Here is a 22,780-nt window from a genome sequence, read left to right on the forward strand (position 1 = left end):
GAACTATTGTAGGCTGTTCTCCTATTTCTTTGAGAGATGCGATGTCATATAAAAATCCAAATAAGCGCCCATGGTCTCGAAGCAGCGGAAAGCGCTCTTCCACGGAACGGATGGCACAGTCGAGCGTATTTTGCACGCATATACTAATCGATGCTGCTCTAAGTGAGGTGGGGGCGCGATCGGGCGGGAATTTTTATTCTAAATTTAAAGTTAATTTAAATTCATACTAATGGAGTGGGAAAAAATGTTGTTGATGTAAGTGCGATAATTGTAACCTACCTAATGTAAAACTAACAAATAAATTTATAAAAAAAATTCTCTCTCTCGCTTTCGCTCTCTCGCCTTCTCTCTCTCTTGCCGCCCTGGCTGAGCTGCCGCCCTAGGCGGCTGCCTAGTTCGCCTATAGGCACGCGCCGGCCCTGTGTGTGTGTGAGAGAGAGAGAGAGAGAGAGAGAGAGAGAGAGAGAGAGAGAGAGAGAGAGAGAGAGAGAGAGAGAGAGAGAGAGAGAGAGAGTCTGTGTATGTGTGTGTATCCGTCAGTAGGGGGCGCTTCTCCACTCGTAAAGCGCCACGGCGTCGGTGACGTCACGCACTCTCTCTCGCCACTCGCAGCGCAGCAGAGCACGGGAGCGAGCGCGAGACACGGAGAGAGAGAGAGAGAGAGCGCGCGAGCATGGGGCGCGCGGATCGGCTGGAATAAGAAACATTTCTCAACACTTTTAAAAACTTTCTCAACTCGGCTGACGGATATGGATACCATCGTCCTCAGCATGCTGCTCGTGCTCGCCGCGTTCAGGGGCGCGGGAGCCCAACACACACCCGGTAAGTGCCCGCGGATACACACCTTTAACGAGCCCGGAGCGCAGAGACAAAAGTTTATGCGGGTGTTGCTTTGAATGCGTGCGCTTCTTTATGCGTGGCTAGGGGTGTCCGGATGGGTCAGGACGCGTTTGTGTGTTTGTGTGTGTGGTGATGATTTGTGAGAACACACACACAGGTATATCATTGAAAGTGTTCCCCGAGCCCGACTAACCTCCGCTCGGAATGTCGGAAGTCGTTCCTATTGAGAATGAATGTCCTTTCGCTCCGACACAACCGAGAACAAATCTCTCCAGAAAAGAAGAAAAGCTCCTAAACTCTCAGGAAAGCGCGATCTCGAGTCCGGTTAAAAGTGCACGATGTGCAACAGGACGCTCGAGAGCATCTGAGAACGAGCTTCCTTCAGATATTCCCACTCGAGATCCAGGGAAAAACTTGCGTGTTCAAATCTTAAAGATGTTTATTAACTGGGTTTTGCATAATGCATTAATTATGCCTTGTTATGCACTGTATATAATGCATCATAACACTCATCTTAACACACCTTTAGAAAGTATAATGCAATAAAACACACGACGAACAACTAAAATATTAACTCTGGTTATAATTATGTATGATACATGTTCATTATAAATCTTGCATTATTGCAACAGCAGTTATAATGCATTAAAACACTCATCTAAACACACCTTTAGAAAGTATAAAGCATTAAAACACACGGCGAACAACCGATTAATCTGCAAATATTATCGTGTATGTAACTCTGGTTATAATTATTTATGACGTGTGTTCATTATGAATACTCCTATAAAGCATAAAAAGGGCTTTAAGTAAAAGTGTTACCCGGTTACGTATGTTTAAATTGTAATTATGGGAGTTTTAGTTTTAATCGTGACCTCGAAGTACACATTTTAAATGCTTTTATTTGTAGTTTTTTACAAATTTAAAAGGAGGAAAAAGCACTTTTATAAACCACAAATATTACATTATCTCTTTGTCACTCTTGCTGCGCTATTATTGCTGTTATACTTTGGTGTCTTTGTAAATGCGGTCAGTTCACTGTGAGCTATATTTCTGTTTAAAATGGACGGGGTAAGAGTAGTTCCTGCTGATTTGCGCCGATCTATGGCGTCCTAATCCTGCGAGGGCTCACATCTGTAACCCTTCTGCAGCGGGACACAGCTGTCTCTGTAATTGCTGATTAATTCATCAGCGAGTCTAACCCTCGGATTAATTCTATTAGAATAATCAAAAACAACGGATGACAAATGGCACATTACGGGAGGCTGAGATTGATTAGTGACTGGTGTAATTATGCCGGCGTGTTATGGAAATGAAGAAGGGATGAGCTCGTCGGACTGATAATGCCTGATGTGTGGCTCTCTTTCTGTTTCCTGGACGCAGCTCAAATGGGACATGCGGAGAAAGGTGAGTCGCAAATCCGTGCTACTATCATCCTCATCATCCTCATCATGAGCATCTGTCCCGGGCATCTGTGTCTGAGTAATTGACCCAATGACCTCGTCCTGATGAGAAACACACACACGTTTGTTTTTGTGAATTTTGGGGACATTCCATAGGCGTAATGTTTTTTCTACCCCCTTACACTGCCCCTAAACCTACCCATCACACACACACACACACACACACACACACACACACACACACACACACACACACACACACACACACACACACACACACACACACACACACACACACACACACACACACACACTGCCCCTGCCCCTAAACCTACACACACACACTGCCCCTGCTCCTAAACCTACCCAACACACACACACACACACACACACACACACACACACACACACACACACACACACACACACTGCCCCTGCCCCTAAACCTACCCAACACACACACACACACACACACACACACACTGCCCCTGCCCCTAAACCTACCCAACACACACACACACACACACACACACACTGCCCCTGCCCCTAAACCTACCCATCACACACACACACACACACCCACTCCCCCTGCCCCTAAACCTACCCATCACACACACACACACACACACACACACACATTGCCCCTAAACCTACCCATCACACACACACACACACACACACACACACACACACACACACACACACACACACACACACACACACACACACACACACACACACACACACACACACACACACACACACACACACACACACACACACACACACACAGCCCCTAAACCTACCCATCACAGGAAACATTCTGCATTTTAACTTTCTCATAAAAACTCCTCCTGTGTGATTTATAAGCCTTTTGTAAAGTGGGGCCATGGGTAATGTCCTCATATTTCACCCTCTCCTGTAATACCTGTGTCATACCCATGGCATTATACACATTTGAGTCCTCATATGTCACAAAAACAAACACACACACACAGTGAGGTATATTTCAGTCATCCCCTTTGTCAAAAAGTAAAAGTCCAGGACTTGTGTTTGTAATAAGCCAGGTCTTGATTCTTGATTCTGGGCTGTCATAGAAACATGATTACAGAGAAGGACACACACACACACACACACACACACACACACACACACACACACACACACACACACACACACACACACACACACACACACACACACACACACACACAAAGCTTTCTTTTGCATTTCTTTCCAATACTCGGAGACGCTGGCATGCTGCTGACTTTGAAATGGTTTTAAAGGAAAGCCTTGCGAACGGCACTCAGACACAATGGCAAATTCTGCACATTTCTTACCCGTCTACTGCAGACTCCGATTACAAGTGTGTGTGTGTGTGTGTGTGTGTGTGTGTGGGTTTACGCTCTTACAGCCGAGAGAAAACAAGGTCTTCAATGTGACTTTAACAAGGCATTTGTGCGTGGACTCGTGAACGGCGAGCCCCTGATTTGAATATAATGCTTTGCTCTTGGGGTCGTTATTATGGCCTGTGTGTCCGCATCGGTGTGTGTGCTGATGGAGATGGGATGTAAAGTGATGTTGAGTGAGTCTGAGGAGGAATACGAGCGTGTGTTTTGTCTTCCAGACCGAAGGTTTTGTCCCCGGAGAACTGAGATTTGGTGCGTCGTTCCGCTGGCATCATAATACATTTATAAATTCATAAATAAAAATATGAAAAAGTATATAAATACACAAATATACAAAAATGTAAAAAACAACAACAATGAGTATTTGTATTTTTTCCAAATTTATTTATTTTTTAATTTAGTTGTCTACATTTTCCCCCCACATTTATTTATGTATATTTATATTTATGTCTTTGTTTCCAGATATGAGCTCGATTGCTATGTCTGAGGTAAAACACGCCCCCTCATTACCATATGGACCACGAAATGTTAAAATAATAAGTGTAAAAATAAAAACAAATATACATCAATAAATTTGGAAATCTAAAAAAAAAATACATGTGGAAAAATACAATTATACACAAAGAAATTGATAAATACTCATTTACTTTTTGTATGTTTATGTATTTATTATTTTGTTAGCGTTGGAATGCCATAATAATCATCCCAGCGGTTGTTTGAACTTATTAAAGTAAGTCTTTGTGCTGCCTTAAATTTAATTCTGTCAACTCAAATATCCAAGTTATCACCACTTCATTTTTCAAGTTGACTAAATTATTTTAAGGCAGCACAAACACTTAAACTGAAAGTTGCTGCCTAAAAGTTCAACTCAACTCAGATGTTTAAGTCTTGTTAACTTACTTTAACAATGAGTTGAATCTTGAATAACTTATAAAAAAGGTGAAAATTGCTTATTTTGATTAAAGTTAAAGCAATGTCGTCATAACTTATTGATCATACGATAACTGTTTACAGGTAACTGTAACCTTTTTATATAAGTTACCTGGTTGCCTTAAAATTGAGTTGATTGAAATAAAAAAATAATAATGAATGAGATTAGTTTAATAAATAGAAACTTAAAATATTACATTATCTAAATCACTTTAATTATCGAAGTTAATTTGACGAAAGGAAAAAATTGTGATAAATCATGAAAAGATTTCTCTGATGACGAGGGCGGGGCCACCTGTCACTCACATGAGATCGACCAATAGCAAACCACAACCATCCAATCAATTCCCCACAGACACGATCAAGCCCCGCCCCCTACATTTGTTCTTGTTTGAGAAGCGTTTCTCTCGGATATACGGCACAATAGAGAAGAAAAGACCAGCGCAACTTACATTTCATGCTTTAAAATGTGTGGAACAATTGGGATGCGCACCAATGAATCATATTCCCAGCCAGAGCAATATTGTGTCAGAATAGTGCCCCATCTCATTGACTTTAAAGGCAAGAAAATCAGGCAATAATATCACTGGTTAATATTATTTTTAGGGATGCACCAATTTTGGCCTATACCGATAATTCTTTATATTTGAAAACCGATAACCGATATATTGGCCGATAAATCCAACATTGAATTTTGCCTAACTACACCGTAACATTTTTTTGTTGGTTTAACTTAAAAAAGTAAGTAACCTGGTTGCCTTAAAATGTTAAGTTTATTGAAATAAAAAATTTGAGTTGATACAATGAAGGAAATTTGTTTAATAAATAGAAACTCAAAATATTATTGTATCTGAACCACATAAAAAATGCGATAAATCATGAAAATAGCACAATTTGGCTGCGTCATCACAAATAACACTTTCAATTACCCAACATGCTTACAAAATCTTTTAATAATATTTTAATTAAGGTTGTCGAATCTCAAAAAAATTTCATTGTATTAACTCAAATTTTTTATTTCAATGAACTCAAAATGTTAAGGCAACCAGGTCACTTTTTTTCGAAATAATTTTTTACAGTGCACAAAATCAAAAGTCTCACCATTGAATCCGTCTCCCAAGCACACAATTATAATATTCTCATTATAATGTTATGTAGCCTATATGACTATATTTTCCTTTTTAGAATTGATTCCAGTCATATTTCAAGCAATTCAAATTGAACCCATCGTGGTGAACAGTGCGCATCTGAAGGAAAAATACATTATTTATCGGCGCTAATATATCAGCCATCGTTTCCTGGTCGATAACGATAACTAGGGCTGTGCGATATTGAAGAAAAATGCGATATGCAATATCTTGTTAAATAATGCGACATTCGATATGTGAAACGAAATTGCAATTAGTGTGAAAAATCTATTTAAATTATATTAAAATAAATCTTTAAAGCTCCACTGTGATATTTTCCCCCATCTAGCGGTGTAAAGGTATATGACCATCCAGTGAATAATAGTTTCTGTTCCTCTCAATTCTGATTTCGTTTGAACTCCTACGGTGGCCGATTTAGTCCAAGATTAACACGGCAATCCCCTTCTTCACATTCGACACGGTGCCATCGAAACGCGAAAGGCGAAGCTTGAATTTACGGGTATGTCCCTCTTTGGCTACTGTACTTTCAAGATGGAGGGGCAACATGGCGACCGGCATTCGAACCCCTCACCCGTATATGTTTTCAATGGCATATTATAAACTTACGAGAATACTTTATTACTTAAAAGAAGTAAATATACATTAATGAGCACATATATTTTTGAAAGAACATAGTGTTTTTAGCTAAGAATAAACTTAAAAAGTTACACAGTGTAGCTTTAAAAACTGAGAATGAAACAATTTGTGTTTTACATTCTTTCTGGGAAAAGAAATCGCTACAACTTCTAATTTATGTCATTTATGTCACAAATCATTCACGTGTGTGTGTGTGTGTGTGTGTGTGTGTGTGTGTGTGTGTGTGTGTGTGTGTGTGTGTGTGTGTGTGTGTGTCAGCGCTGATTCTCTGCTATGCGTTGACCTAAAATGCACACTTTTCACAATGTAGAAGTAGCCTATTAAAATCATTGTCATGCGATATTCATATTGCGATATTAATATTTGCGATATTTTAATAATTTCGATATATCGGACAGCCCTAAAGATAACATATCGACCGATATATTGTGTATCCCTAATTAATTTTCACACCTATATGTATAATGTGCAGAAGAGAAAGTCACACATGTTGATGAAAGATGAGTGTTTTTGCAGTGATGATTCCTGCACAAGCCCGGACTCATGAAAGCAGAAAACATGGCCTCATGATTCGCGCCTGCAGAGCCGTATCTGATGGGCCGGTGCTGCTGACGGGTCACAGAGGGCCTCACGTCTGTGTTAAATCACAGCGCCGGCCGCGGACGCAAGTTGCTTATCACAGCAGCTGAGAGAGAGAGAGAGAGAGAGAGAGAGAGAGAGAGAGAGACGGGCTTATTTTGCAGACTCGCTACAAAATCTATTTACAGCAGAACGGTTATTGTCTTCGGACAGCGCTTTTTTTTTCTCCTCGCTGAAGTTTCTCAGATTATGCGCAGAAAATCAATACCTGACAAGTGCGTGGAGCGCTTTAGGGTTTCATCTGATGCCGCCGTATGGATTTTTAATCCAGTCCTGTGTATGTCCTCTCGACTGAGGCTCAGGTTTTGTCAGCTGGCGTGTGGAGTTGATGCTCAGTGAATCTGAATGAATGCACTCTAAAAAATGCTGGGTTAAAAACAACCCAAGTTGGGTTGAAAATAGGCCTGCACGATATTGGAAAAAAATGACATTGCGTTATTTTTCCCCCCAACGATATATATTGCGATATTGAGAGCCATCAATCCAGGCTAAAGTCAATAATTACCATTCCATGATATTAATAATTTCAGTTATAAGCAAGCTTCATTACAAGAGACAAAAAGAAATGTTGGAATGTATGTGTAAACATGAAACTAAACCTCCAGTAGGTGGCAGCAGGTGACCGAGTCACTGAGTCGTTCATTCAAACGATTCATTCACACACTGAATCGTTCAGTAACACGCTTGTGTTGTTGCTGTGAGAGACGCGTTACGTTTCTGCCGTGAATGATTTTAACTGCTGAAATAGAACAAAAACACTAAATATTGCATCTAAAATGTAAGTGACTTTAAGTGAATGTTAATTAGTTGTTTATGGAGCTGTCATATGAAATCAGTGTCATTTTCAGTCGTGATCTAGTGTTGTAATTTCTCCTCGAGAGGCTGCACGAGCGTCAACCTTATTACCAGGTTTATCACTCTGTCTCCTCTCCACCAATCAGCTGGTGTGTGGTGAGCGTTCTGGCGCAATATGGCTGCCGTCGCTTCATCAGGTGGTGCTGCACATTGGTGGTGGTTGAGGAGATTCCCCCCTTCTATGTGAAGCGCTTTGAGTGCCTTGAAAAGCGCTATATAAATCGAGCACATTATTATTATTACTGTCAGTTCATTATATATTATCCACAATCGATCGCCACTTACACTAAACTAATGCACAAACATTCTTGCATTTTTTTTGATTCGCTAGTTATTTTTAGTTTTAATCCGGCTCTTGTCCGTCAGTCAAGTATAATTCTCTTTCACTTGTCGCTTCACTTGCCTGCTTTGTATTCGTCGTAAAGAGCTGGTGCCGTTTTAAGTGATCAGACAAATTGGTGGTGTTTTCTTGTTTTGTGGCCACAACTTTCTGACACTCCATTGCGAAGTACCTCTTTTTGGTCAGCATCCTCCTTTTAGTAGTCCTAAAAAGATGATTTCTGGTATGAAAACTTTTATCTATTTATTTTTTTGCGGCGGATCCTCTTCGTTGCGCGTTTTAGCAGTGAATGTTTGTCCGTGAGCGGTGAGCAGCGGCACAGCGAGCCAATCACTGATCGGCATGTGTCACTCCAGCAACAAACTGGTGTTTACTGTGTGCTACCGTTCTCTTCATACACCATGGGCTACTAACGTTACCCTTCACACCGCATGTGCCGGCGATGGGACTATCGCTCACACGCACATCGCGATGACGATGTTAAAACAGAATATCGGTCAGCCCTAGTTTAAAAAATGGACAAACACAGGGAATGGACCCATTCAAATAACCCAATTTCTGGGTTTGTCCATTTTCAACCCAACTTGGGTTGTTTTTAAGATTTTTAGAGTGTGGAGTTATTCTCATTAGAAACAGGCCTGACCTGTCAGTTGTGTCACCTTAAGGTCATTTCACGGGACTGTTGTGTGTGTGAGACTTTTTCTTTCGATGATTTGAATGATTTATCATTGCTTGAAAATCAAACAGATGGGTCTCGTTTGTATCTTGATATGACAACATCAGAAGTACTCATAGAGTATCATCATATTATACAGATCAGATATTACAGCAAACTCATAAACGGTCGCATTTCCATTCTGTGACATTTTCGGGTACACAGTTTAAGGTGTCCTTGTCACAGTGTAATCATACATTTAGCTACTAGCAATATGAATTATCTACATTTGTGTGATTTAGGCTGTATATATATATCTCGTCTTTGATAATGTTGTGATTTGTTGTTTTAAAGATGCGATCTTACATTGAGTCTATCCATCACTTTACACACACACACACACACACACACACACACACACACACACACACACACACACACACACACACACGTCGTGTTTCCATGTTTTATGGGGACTTTCCATAGGCGTAATGGATTTCATACTGTACAAACTGGACATCCTATCCCCCTACACTGCCCCTGCCCCTAAACCTACCCATCACACACACACACACACACACACACACACACACACACACACACACACACACACACACACACACACACACACACACTGCCCCTAAACCTACCCATCACAGGAAACATTCTGCATTTTTACTTTCTCAAAAAAACTCCTCCTGTGTGATTTATAAGATGTTTTCCTCATGGGGACCTAAAAATGTCCCCACAAGGACAAGGATTTCGGATATTGCCATCTTTGTGGGGACATTTTGTCCCCATAACGCAGGGATTACCAGGTCTCACACACACACACACACACACACACACACACACACACACACACACACACACACACACACACACACACACACACACACACACACACACACACACACACACACACACACACACACACACACACACAGGAGTCAGTTTTAGGAGTCTGACGTCCAAAACCAACACAATAAACACTCAGCAAAATATCCTCTAGTTATCATAATCAAAATCATTTGTTGTACCTCTGTAAAAGTTTTGTGTGGAGGTCAAAGCGCCACATGATGCTTGAAACCAAACTAAGTGGCAAAACATACCGGTGGCAACGTTAAACCACAAAATACGTACCAATACGAACATATCTTGCATTTCCAACAGAAATGAACACTAGAGGCAGTAAAACAGCGTCATTTTTATCGTTTTCTTTTCTTTTCTTTACCATAGTCCGTGATTTGTAAGCGAACACATTGTGGAGTTTGCGTGACTTAACCAGCTCCATATGTTCCTCTTTTCTGACGTACTAAGTTTGCTCGATAGCTCAGCTGCTACAGATTTGACCTTGCGATGCTGAAAAACGAGTGATGATAAAAGAGCTCAAAGACGAGTTTAAAACACAAGATAAAATGACATCGACACAATCTTATTTTTGTCACATTTGCTTTTGTTAACACTATCGGCTCGGTTTAGGGTTTAGTGTGTGTGTACGTTAAAAAAACAGCGTAACAAAACTTCAGATTCACGCACATCTGTTCCGGAAAAAGCTTTTAGCGCCACCCAGAGGACGTTTCACTTTGAAACTATCGCGATATGTACATATTGGTATTTTGTGGTTTGCAAAAACGTTGCCACAGGTCTGTTTTTCCAGTGAGACCAGGCTGTGTGTGTAGAGAGGTTGAAGCTCAAACCATGTGACAGAGGAGGACGAGTGCGGCGGTGTTGAAGGGATATTTGTGGTGTGATTTGGTGAGGCTGGAGGTCAGTGAACATCTGCTGACGCGGCCCTCAGAGAAGCCTCAGAGAGGAGGCTGTGCTTTTGGTGGATTATGGCAGTAATGGGCAGCAGGGGCTGTAAGCTCCTTTAGAGAGCCTGAGAGCCCCATCTGAACACTCGAATCACAGCCAAAGAAGGGAAAGTCGGATTGAGGATTTGGTCATTAGATTGTTTTTGTTTTATTTTGTCTCCCGGCTTCAGAGAGCGGCGTGTTGTGATTTGTGACTGTCCTGATATCCATAAAGATTATGATGATGGTGGTGGTGATTATCAAATTAAGCCCACAGCGCCGATCATAAGCGGTCTCTAAAGGAAAACATCCTCTCGCACCGCTTTCAGGGGGATCGTGCGGCTCTTTCGGAGATCTGGAGACTCCTCGGATTATACGTTTTGTCCCAGGTGTGGTATCTGAAGTATCTCTGAAAAATACAAATCTGAAAAATACAAATCATTAAAGGGATACGTCACCACTTATTCATATTAACCTATGTTATTCCCTTAACTAAGACGAGTTGACACACACCTCTCTCGTCTGAGTGTGTGCTCTTAATCTCTGACGCGCGGTGAGGATCTGATAGCATTTAGCTTAGCCCACTAAGCCCAGTTCATTCACTATGGTACCAAACAGAGATCAAGTTAGAAGCCACCAAACTCCTCCACGTGTTCCCTATTTAAATACAGTTACACCAACAGCTGAACGATCAGGTATGCTGACACAAAATAAAACGTGGTGCTTTTCTAAGCAGATTAAAAGGAGAACTATAATGTGTGGCGGAATAGCACTTCTGACAAGGGATGGCGAAAACTAAACATTTTCTTGACTGACCACCGAGCCTCATTAGCCGGTTGAAACCGGTTAACGGATTAGTTTAAAATATGCTGCGCTATTTGAAATAAAAGCTGCGAGCCGCGCCTGCAATTTCGCAACTCTGTCGCATCTCTCTATGATCTGTCTGCTGCTCTGCCGCCCGCTCTCACACACGCACACACGAACACACACACACACACTGTCCCGGCACCGCCGCCTCCCTTCCACTCACGTCACTTTTTTTAAAATCCCCCACAGCGCGAAACACGAGTCCCGCAAACGCGCCGCCGAGGAGCTTGTTTGTAATCGGAGGACGATTGGTTTCTTAGTTTCGAAATGGTTTGTGTACAAGGTGATCGCGCTGAAAATAAAGGCGTTTGTCTAGTGTTAGAAGCTCATTTGAAACATTGCCGCGGCTCCGAAGAGACGCCGCTTTAGTTCGAGGTAGTGCTAACAATAATAAAGAAATTTGATGTGCTACTGTATGTAAGCACCGTATCACACAAGGTGCAACTTACATCTGTGTCGTTCTGTTTGGTGAAATGGCCCACACACTAGTTTTCTTTACACACTTCATACGGTCGTCCGCCCTGGCTCTAACCTCGAGTGTTTACTTTTTGCAAACCTTGTGAGCGCGCAAACCCAAACGCTGTGACCTCGCACCAAATGTTTTTATTGGTTTATTAAGCACAAACAGGCGAGGTATGAAAAATGGAGTGTGAGGGATTTGTTCACTTCACACAAAAAGATTTCGTAATGAGACGCTAACTGTAGTAGCGTTTAGCCCACTGTCTATAATAGCATAATTTAGAGATCACTTTTATTTTTTAACCGACAACTTTGATCGGTTAACGTTGATACGGTCAACCATCGGTCAACCAGTCATCGCTTAACATCCCTACTCCTGACAGTACTTCGACTCGGCGCAGTAAAAAGTCCCGGCTGAAAAATCCTCCCTCAAATCTCTCTCTCTCTCTCATTTCCGTCAAAAGGGGGACTTATTATTCCGTCAATAATAAGACGATTTTAGGGAAAGAGGAAGTTAATTTAGAAAAATGTTTAGAGGAATTTTTTGCTTGTTAAATTAAAGTTTTAATTTTTTTAAGTGACGGCCAGCGACCGACAGTGAGTTAACCGCATGTTTAATCAATTTAGCCTCTCAAATCAACTTTTGACTTGTCTTGCCTATATAAAACACTTCAAGCATCACGATGTTGGTTAATTTAGCCTAGGCTACTATTACCACCACAGCAAACGGCATTTTTGACGAGCTGAGGCAGGCGGATCGGTGCTCGCAAACGAAACGAGCTAAACAAAACATGCAGGTTGTCTTAAACCTTACACCTCCGCAAAATGAATTTCACGAGTTCACACTTACAAATAATTCAGATAGAATAAATGGTATGTGTATTTGGCGTGCTGTCCGAGGAGAGGGCTCCGAGCTCGGTATTTGGCCCGAACCCAGAGTACTCCCCCCGTATTTCTGGTTAGGAAAGTAACCAGGCGCGTGTGAGGTAGAAGGGGTGGTGGAGGGAAGCTGCAAACTTTGTCAAGGAACATTGGTGAGTTGACTGGGTATTTATGTGATCCTCCACTTGAGCTGATTGGTAGACATGTTGATTACTGATTGTTGACAGCTGGTTGGAATGACATCATTATTAGGTAGATCATTTGAACGTGCTTCTCCCGAACTTAGTTTTTTAAGAAACATCATATAAATCCGATCTTCAATTCCCGCTAGGGCTGCACGTTTTCAAGTTTTTCATTAACCGTTAACCGAGGCCCTTAGCGGTTAATACTCGGTTAACCATAGTGTGCGTCAGGGTTATTATTTTTAGCTTATTAATTTGACGACCACCATCTCCGTAGTGAACGCGCCTATAGAGAGAAATGCACATCATGGATTACACAATCAGAGAGTAGCCTATTTCTTTTCGTTTTAAATTGTTAAGAGACATTTCAAGTTTCTTAAGATCTATTTCATGTCTGTGAGGCGTACGCTGAGTTTCGTTAAATTAGGATGAGATGCGCTCCAGTTCACGAGCAATGCGAGTGGCCGCCTGCACGATTAGAGCATGTAACGTTAGTAAAATATGCAGCCGAGAATGATTCACACAGACACAGCGTTTGACTCGCGCGGCTGATGAGCCTCTCCCGGCAGAGAGTTCAAGCATCTGTGGACTCGTCCCTTCAGCTCTGGCCATCTTGCTTTCAGTCCGCGGTCAGCTTCTTTGTTTTCTTCATTACAGTTAAAGTAACGTCTGCTTTTCTCCAGTCATTCACAAGTTTCTCACTTCAAACTTTCTTTCTTCTGCTCCGTTATGCACAGCGCGCGCGGCTCGCGCTCTGCTTCTGCCCTAATGCGACTTATAGTCCAGTGCGACGTATGTTATTTTCCTCTTCATGACGCATATTTTGACTGATGCGACTCATACTCCGGAGCAACTTATAACCTGAAAAATGCGGTAAGCACTGCATTGCAATACTTGCATTTCGCCCCGTCACTCTCATTTTTAAAGTGCTCCCACGCTTTCTTTGCCCGCTTATGGGTCCTGCACACTGTGCGATTTTTCAAAATCCTTTGCGAATGTCCCTTGTCAGACTGTACGAACATGATCGCCATGCCACACTGTAAGATCTCAGTTGACATTAATGTCAGACTGCACGATAGTTCGCGCAAAAAACGGACGTGCGCAAGAAAACTCACCTGGAGTTTTATATCATCAATGAATGACGCGTTCAGTGACAGTGAGCTGCATTACACAATTTGATCGCAGCGCTCATTAATCGGCTGGCCAAAATCGCACAGTGTGCACCCGGCTTTAGAAAGCTGGTCATGACTTCTTCTTGTGGATACTACCCTAACCCTATGGATACTACAAATGTCTGGGAGTGCTCTGGCGGTCTCTAGGGGTGCAAACATATATTACAACTAAATTCAAGGCACGTCATTGACGCCACTTAACCGAGCAAAATGTTTCACTCGGTTACGCAATTTTTAACGGTTAATCGGTCAATCGGTTAACCATGGACACCCCTAATTACCGCGGTATATGCTCATTTAACGGAGTTCACATCAACGAAAGCAAAAGTTTCATGATGTTTCAGAAAGTTTGAGAATGTTATTCAGCTGCTCATTTCAAATTCAAAGACCGCAAAATGAGAGAGCGACCAAAGCACAGGTGAGATCATTTACTCTCATTAATAAATATATTTATATATATTATTTATTTATTTAGGCCAGTTGTCGTTAACTTTTCGATAAAGCTCTAATTGGTTTCCTTTGGAAATATGTTTTACTTTCACACAGAATGCATTTATAACTAACTGTTTGTTTGTGTCAAAATCGTGAATCTGACAAAAAATCAAGAACTCGTGAGAGGGTTTTTTGTCCATATCGCACAGCCCTAATGCCGAATTTAGGTATTCGATTCCCAACCCTACAGATGTTGGAGATCTGGGACTTTCAATCGCAGACTTTGATATGAAGAGATTGAGATCTCACACTCGAGACGGAGGAGATTTACTAAAGGAAACACGCGAGACTGACGGGTGTGTCGTTCAGGAGAATGACTTTGAGAAGTGGGAGGAGACTCCAGGAAACATTTCCATTTAATCTCATCGCTTTGTGGAAATGATCTCTTTTTGAGCACATTATGCGACGTTATTGAGATTTGAAGCTTTAAAGGAGACGTGAGAGCATTTGAGATATTGAGATCACAATGAGACGTTATTGATATTTGAAGACGTGAGAGCGTTTGAGAACTATTGGATCTCTTTGGGATTTTCTCTTTTTTAGCACATTGAGACGTTGTTGAGGTTTGAAGCTTTAAAGGAGACGTGAGAGCGTTTGAGAACTATTGGATCTCTTTGGGATTTTCACTTTTTGAGCACATTTTGAGACATTGTTGAGATTTGAAGCATGAGGTGAGAGCGTTTGAGATTTGTTTGAGATCACATTGAGACGTTATTAAGATGTGAAGCTTTAAAGGAGATGTGAGAGCGTTTGAGGAGAAGTATTGGATCTCATTTGGGATTTTCTCTTTTTGAGCACATTGAGACGTTGTTGAGATTTGAAGCATGAGGTGAGAGCGTTTGAGGAGAAGTACTGGATCTCATTTGCGTTTTGTCTCAGCTTCGGGCGAATCTCCCGGCGTTTCCTCTAGTGAGTGCTCTCAACCTTCAGCTGTGTTTAATGCCAGTGTTAAAATCGCCCCGCAGCCCTAATTTTGCACAAAACGCTTGTTGTGTCCTGTGACTCCGCGGCTTCAGGACGGCGGATAGGTGTGTTAATTGTGATGGGCAGCTCACATGGTGTGTGTGTGTGTGTGTGTGTGTGTGTGTGTGTGTGTGTGTGTGTGTGTGTGTGTGTGTGTGTGTGTGTGTGTGAGAGCTCATGCTGAGACAGGAGAGCGGCTGACAGATCTCAGATGAGAGCGAGGAGGAGAGAGAGGCCGTATGTCTCGCCGTGATTCATCTGTCTGGAGTCAGCCTGTCTTATATCTGTGTCAACACCATGACGTTTTGGAGATATCAAGTTTGAACACGTCCGCGCGCGCGCGCGTGTGTGTGTGTGTGTGACTCGCGGTGATTTACCTGTCTTTCATTCTTCGCTCCTTTGAGACTCGCGTGTGAAATCCTCTCTAGCATCCTATCAGACTTCAGCGTGTCTGCGCATCAAACCGGCCTACTTCTGATGTCTGACTTTCACTTGTAAAAGCTAATATAACATCTGTAATAACACTATATTGAAAAACGACAGGAGCAGGTTTCTTTTCAACTATTGCAGCACTCTTTCATCACTGTAACCTAGCTGGAATAATAATGTTATTAATCATTAACAAAAACCCATTAGGGGAACAAGCATTTTAGTCATTTATCTAGAGTTTTTGGCCAGTGTGTGTGTGTGTATCTTATTAATGTTGTTGACCGTTGTGAATTGCTGTTGTTTTCTGTGTGTTATTGAAAACGAATGATTAAAATAATGATGTACTGGGCATTATATTAAAATATTAATTAGCAATGAAGCAGATTGTCAAAATATTAATTTTAGATTATGACTAAATACTTTTAAAGAATTACATTCTGTTCAGTTAGACTTTAAAACAGCTCAAAAACACTGTAAAATCAAATTAGTTATAGATTTACTTAAAAAAGCATGCAAAGTTAAAGTGAAATAGTAATGGTGTGTTGTGCCGATAAATGCTCAGTTAGTTTAGTTCACTTACACAAGAGCTCGAGCGACTGAAGAGAACTGAGAGTACTTGATCATTTACTCTACATTTACTCTCGTCTTACTATATCTACCATTGCTGTGTTTTGATGCTGAATGTTGAAGTGTGTGTGACTCGAGCTGATCCACTGCAAGATATTGTCACAAATATAGAAGGATTACATCAGCCCAATCAAGTTTCACAGGTGTTTATGACGTAAGTATTAGTAAAAAAAAACTGTAAACGGTCATTATACGATAGGAAGGGATGAATTACATAGGTTGCTTTTAAAAGGTGATCTGATTTATGTACATTATTCAGTCAGAAGCTATAGATCAACTTTTAAAAGCAACATATGTATTACTTCTCTTCCTTTGAAACTGATTTCTATCGTGTCGCTGCTTCGGTAGGAAGAGAATGACGATAATATGAACCGAAGGAAACACTGATCACCATAATGGTGAGTTTTTTTTTCTTTCTTGACAAAATGGCACTCAAACCAATCCATTAATCTGAACTGGGGTTTTCTGAGTAAATAAGGTATAGTATGTGAATACTGCAGATTACTAGATTTGTTCAATTAAGTGAAGTTACTCCGCTTTTTGAAAATAGACTTGAAAATGCACTATCCAAACTTAAATGGCTGTAATTCAAGAATGCATTGGACTATAAACCTCAGTTTGGTCTCGTTTTAAAGAAAAAACTCAGCAGATTATTGTTGAAGTGAAAATATGAAAGTATAAAAAGTTATAGAAGTTTTAATTAACTGTAAATGAAAAATACTATACTACATTTTTTTTATTTAGAATATATATTTTACAAAAAAAGGTTTTACTCTAAAATTACTATAAAATAAAAGCCATTCGTCTAACCAAGATGTGTTCCAAATTTGAAGTTGATATCACAAAAATTGAAGTTCCCATGAGATTTCTTTTTTAAGCGCAGTACCAAAAATAGCCACCGGGTGTAATCCACATTCCATTGATTGTTTTTTTGCTTTATTTTCCTGTACGTTTCTCTCCAAATATCATTTCCATGACAAAACAGTCACCAAATATGGAACCTTGAGACTCTGACGTTTCCGACGATATGTCAAGATTAGAAAAGATTTAGATTATAAATGTTGTAATATGAAACATGACAACGCCCACTAGGGGGAGGAGCCTGCCGGAAGAAATTTGAGTACTGTTTCCATGGTAACGCAACGTCCGATTTCAAAACGGTTTTCTCAGGATGAATTTTTAAGTTTGTAAGCTTTTGAATGATCCCTCATTTATGATGATTACTAAAATATGGGATACGAAAAAAAGGCCATCAAAACAAAGAGTTCCAAGCGTCCCACCTGTGTCCATTAACGTTAACTCAGAAGTGTTCGTTGGATTTTACTGAACAACATGCTCTCATCTTACATCAGTGTAAGAATCCATTATGTCTGTCCTTGAGCATTATGGCTGTAGTCATATAGTTATTATAAATGTAATCATGTTCCGCTGACCTGTTTGAGGCCACGAAGCCCTCTTTGTAAGGTATGAGTGAGGATTTTCGGCTGGTTTAATTGCTGTAAACTGAAGAGCCCAGCGCTTCCCTTCAGGCAAACGAACAGAGAAGCGGTGCATCTGTTCCTCCTTCAGCCGACTTCACTGCATAAGGTCAAATGTTTTGGGGAACAGCTGTGCTAGCCTGAGGGAGAGACCGCAGGAAGTGTCGGCACAGGTGGCACCTCAGGGGGCGGGACTCGGCGCTGTCAATCATCTCTGCCTCTGCAGGAGAGTGGAATATACTATATATATGACCGGGCATAACATTACGACCGGTGCATAGCACTGATGATCTCTTCATCTCGGCTCCTGTTAGTGGGTGGGATATATTCGGCAACAAGTGAACATTTTGTCCTCAGAGTTGATGTGTGTGAAGCAGGAGAAATGGGCAAGCGTAAGGATTTGAGCGAGTTTGGCCAGATTGTGACGGCTAGACGACTGGGTCAGAGCATCTCCAAAACTGCAGCTCTTGTGGGCTGTTCCCGGTCTGCAGTGGTCAGTATCTATCAAAAGTGCTCCAAGGAAGGACCAGTGGAGAACCGGCCACAGGGTCATGGGCGGCCAAGGCTCATTGATGACCGTGGGGAGCGAAGGCTGGCCCGTGGGGTCCGATCAAACAGACGAGCTACTGGAGCTCAAACTGCTCCAGAAGTTAATGCTGCTTCTGATAGAAAGCTGTCAGAATACACAGAGCAGCTCAGTTTGTTGTGTGTGTGGCTTACCTGAGGAACACATGGCCCCAGGATGCACTATGGGAAGAAGGCGAGCCGGCGGAGGCAGTGTGATGCTTTGGCCAATGTTCTGCTGGGAAACCTTGGGTCCTCCATCCATGTGGATGTTACTTTGACACGCTCCACCTACCTAAGCATTGCTGAGACCATGTTCACTGCAAAAAATGGTCTTCTTATTTAGTATTTTTTTCTTGTTTCCAGTGAAAATATCTAAATACTCTTAAATCAAGATGCATTCACTAGATCAGTAAAACAACATAAGATATATTTGCTTGTTTTCTGGGTAAAAATATCTAAATGAAGTGAGTTTTTGCTTAAAACAGGCCAAATGTTCTGCCAATGGGGTGAGAAAAATAATCTTATTTCTGTTTGGGACGGAAACAAGAAACAAGATTTCAATCAGAAATAAGATTATTTTTCTCACCCCATTGGCAGATCATTTTGCCTGTTTTAAGCAAAAACTCACTTCATTTAGATTTTATTTAAACAAAACAAGAACAAATATCTTATGTCGTTTTACTGATCTAGTAAATGCATCTTGATTTAAGAATTGTTAGATATTGAGACTGGAAACAAGACAAAATGACTGAGTAAGAGGAGCATTTTTTCAGTGTGTGCAGAGCTTTTCTCATTTGGTGTTAATTGATGCTAATAAGAGCCCTTCCTCTCCTGGTGTTTGTCTTTCCTGCTGTTAATCCCGTCACTGTCCCGGGACTCTGGAGACGGCGTGTCTGCTGAACCCTCACACCTTCATGCTGGAATTTACAGCCATGTTTGAACAAAAGGCACAAGTCTTTCTTCTGCCCCCCCGCTGGCCTCAGACGGGACACTCAGCCTGCTTTAACTACTGACTGAATTACAGTCCAGGTTAGGGATGTCAACGATTAATCGATGATCGATTAATTGTCGATAAGACATTTGATCGATAAGGCTTATCGATCATCGATTAAGCAGGGTCATGCGCGTGCGTGCGGCTCAACCGCGAAACAGGAGGAAAAATGATGCGAGCGTGCCCGAGTTCTGTTTAGGACCATTTTACTGCTGGAGTTACACCTTCATCATGACTGCAAGTTTGCATGTGCATTCGCAGCCTTTTGTTTTGGGCAAATGTAAGTTGTAATATTGTGTTTATTTTGTGCAGGCCTATAGCTGATTTATCTCATAAGGATGCATTTGTTTAATAATTAACGTTAGAGGCGAGCGCGGTAGTCAAAGCGTGGCGCTGATCAGCTTCAGCTCCAACAATAATGACTATGATTGGGACTGTCATATTACACAACATTAATGAGAACACTATTGTAATAAAACAGTGTGATTGTTAAGTATTTGGGTTTATTTGCCGTGTGTTTCATTGCGTTGATCCAGGAAGAGCGCATGCACAACATGAGTCAGCACTCTGACTCGCGCATATAACTTGTTCAAGTGCACTTGTGCATTCGCATCAGATTGTGCTGAAGTAATTTTTAATATTAAATGTATGTTGTAACGTTATATATGTGATCAATCATATAGGATGCGTTTCTTTTAGTAAAACGCACTAGCAAATGTCTTCAGTCAGGGATGGCTACCGGTTTTCATTCAGTGCTTCGGCTTTAGCGCATACAGAGCAATGCATAATAACTATGATTGGGACAGTCATATTATATAACAGAAATGAGAACACTGTTTTAATAAATGGTTGTAAAGTCATTGGGTTTAGGTGCCGTGTTCAGAGCTGTTCCAGGAAGAGCGCGTCTCCCATTCTGAATATGAATATCAGCAACTCAATTCAAGTTCACTTGTGCATTCGCATCATTTGGTGTAGATATATCATTTGTAATATTTTGTTAACTTTATATAAATCTGATTAATCTCATATAGGAAGCTTTTTGTTGAGTTAAATAACGTGCTAGCAAGCTCAGTGTAACTTAGCCTACCAGTGTTGATCCAGCGCATCTGCTTCAGCTCGCGCAGTTCAAACAGCAACGCGCGACTAATAATAACTATGATTGGGACTGTCACATTACATAACATTAATGAAAACAATATTTTAATAAATCGTTTTGAATTAATTGGGTTTAGGTGACGTTTCAGCATGTTGTTCTTGGAAGTGCGTCCACAAATTCTGAATAACAGATCTGAGGCGGCATTCGTGTTGTATTAGGCCTACGGGTTATATTTGGTTATCAAATAAGTAATTTAATTAAATTATAAATAACATCGACTAATTTTACAATCCCATATCCCTTTGTTTAGATAAAAAAAAATCCTTCTCATTCATTTGGTGAGGAACATGCATTTTGAGCAGAATTGCACATGCTGTCGGCTATAAGCCACTGCTGTAGACGCATATTTCAGTATTATGGTTAACGATTAATCGATTAATTGATCGTTAATTTAAACGACGATCGATCATGGGAATTTGTGAAAATTGACATCCCTAGTCCAGGTCGACGCACACAAAAGAAAAACATGAACACTCACTGTCACGATGTCAGGCACACACACCGCAAGAAATGCTCCTCTTACTCAGTCATTTTGTCTTGTTTCTAGTCCCAATATCTAACAATTCTTAAATCAAGATGCATTTACTAGATCAGTAAGATATTTGTTCTAGTTTTGTTGAAAATAAAATCTAAATTAGTTTTTGCTTAAAACAGGCAAAATGATCTGCCAATGGGGTGAGGAAAATAATCTTATTTCTGATTTAAATCTTGTTTCTTGTTTCCGTCCCAAACAGAAATAAGATTATTTTTCTCACCCCATTGGCAGATCATTTTGCCTGTTTTAAGCAAAAACTGTTTTTGTGACATATGAGGACACAAATGTAGTGTATAATGCCATGGGTATGACACAGGTATTACAGGAGAGGGTGTAATATGAGGACATCACCCATGGCCCCACTTTACAAAAGGCTTATAAATCACACAGGAGGAGTTTTTATGAGAAAGTAAAAATGCAGAATGTTTCCTGTGATGGGTAGGTGTGTGTGTGTGTGTGTGTGTGTGTGTGATGGGTAGGTTTAGGGGCAGTGTGTGTGTGTGTGTGTGTGTGTGTGTGATGGGTAGGTTTAGGGGCAGTGTGTGTGTGTGTGTGTGTGTGTGATGGGTAGGTTTAGGGGCAGTGTGTGTGTGTGTGTGTGTAATGGGTAGGTTTAGGGGCAGTGTAGGGAGATACAAAATACTGTTTGCACAGTATAAAAACCATTACACCTATGGAATGTCCCCATATGTCACAAAACCAAATGTGTGTGTGTCATCCTGCAGCGCTCCCTCAGATCGTGTGTGTTGTTGAGCAGAGCTTTACTGCTGAAGAAACCCCACAGACACACACTGAGGGAGAGAGAATCTCTTCCGAACCCTTTGTGTTTAGGAACGCAGGTCCCGTTAGTGTAGTTGCACACGGCGCTCATGTCAGGAAATCTGATGAGTGTGTTTCTTTTCAAACAGAAAACAGGTCACAGTTGAAAAGAAGAGCACAATTGATCTGACATGCTTTATTTGACTCCTGTAGAGTGTGTGTGTGTGTGTGTGTGTGTGTGTGTGTGTGTGTGTGTGTGTGCGCGTCAGTGCTTGTCCACTGAAGTTTGTGTTCCACTCAGATGTGCTTGCGTGATTTGTTTGCATGTGTTCATGTGATTCACGCAGTCCGTCCCTCATTATTGTGATACGCTCTCGCCTGTGGCCAAATACAACGGGAGAGAGTGGAAGAAATGGGGTGTGTGTGAGTGTGAGTTTTTTAGTGTGAGTGTGTGTACTTGTTTATATTACACTGTGGGGACCAGCCGGCGGTTTTATAAACATACTGAATGATGTTTTTTTTTGAAAATGTAAAAAAACCCAGAATGTTTCCAGTGATGGGTAGGTTTAG

General features: G+C 41.1%; 1 protein-coding gene across 20 annotated transcripts in view; it reads left to right on the plus strand.

Annotated features, from left to right (window-relative positions):
• The first annotated feature begins 578 nt into the window (after window positions 1-578).
• Window positions 579-22,780, plus strand: part of ptprk (protein tyrosine phosphatase receptor type K) — a 278,449-nt gene continuing 256,247 nt past the window's right edge. For 6 of the 20 annotated variants that reach the window (XM_067416688.1, XM_067416697.1, XM_067416699.1 and 3 more), the window contains exons 1-2: window positions 580-822; window positions 2,224-2,247. In XM_067416688.1, coding sequence (XP_067272789.1) covers window positions 750-822; window positions 2,224-2,247 — 97 coding nt within the window. In that variant the 5' untranslated portion in view covers window positions 580-749. Of the gene's footprint in view, window positions 823-2,223; window positions 2,248-22,780 lie in introns of all 20 variants that reach the window. The other 14 variants (XM_067416701.1, XM_067416702.1, XM_067416705.1 and 11 more) reach the window with 7 other exon arrangements.

Source organism: Pseudorasbora parva, chromosome 15, assembly GCF_024679245.1.
Source record: "Pseudorasbora parva isolate DD20220531a chromosome 15, ASM2467924v1, whole genome shotgun sequence".
Classification (NCBI taxonomy): Eukaryota; Metazoa; Chordata; class Actinopteri; order Cypriniformes; family Gobionidae; genus Pseudorasbora; species Pseudorasbora parva.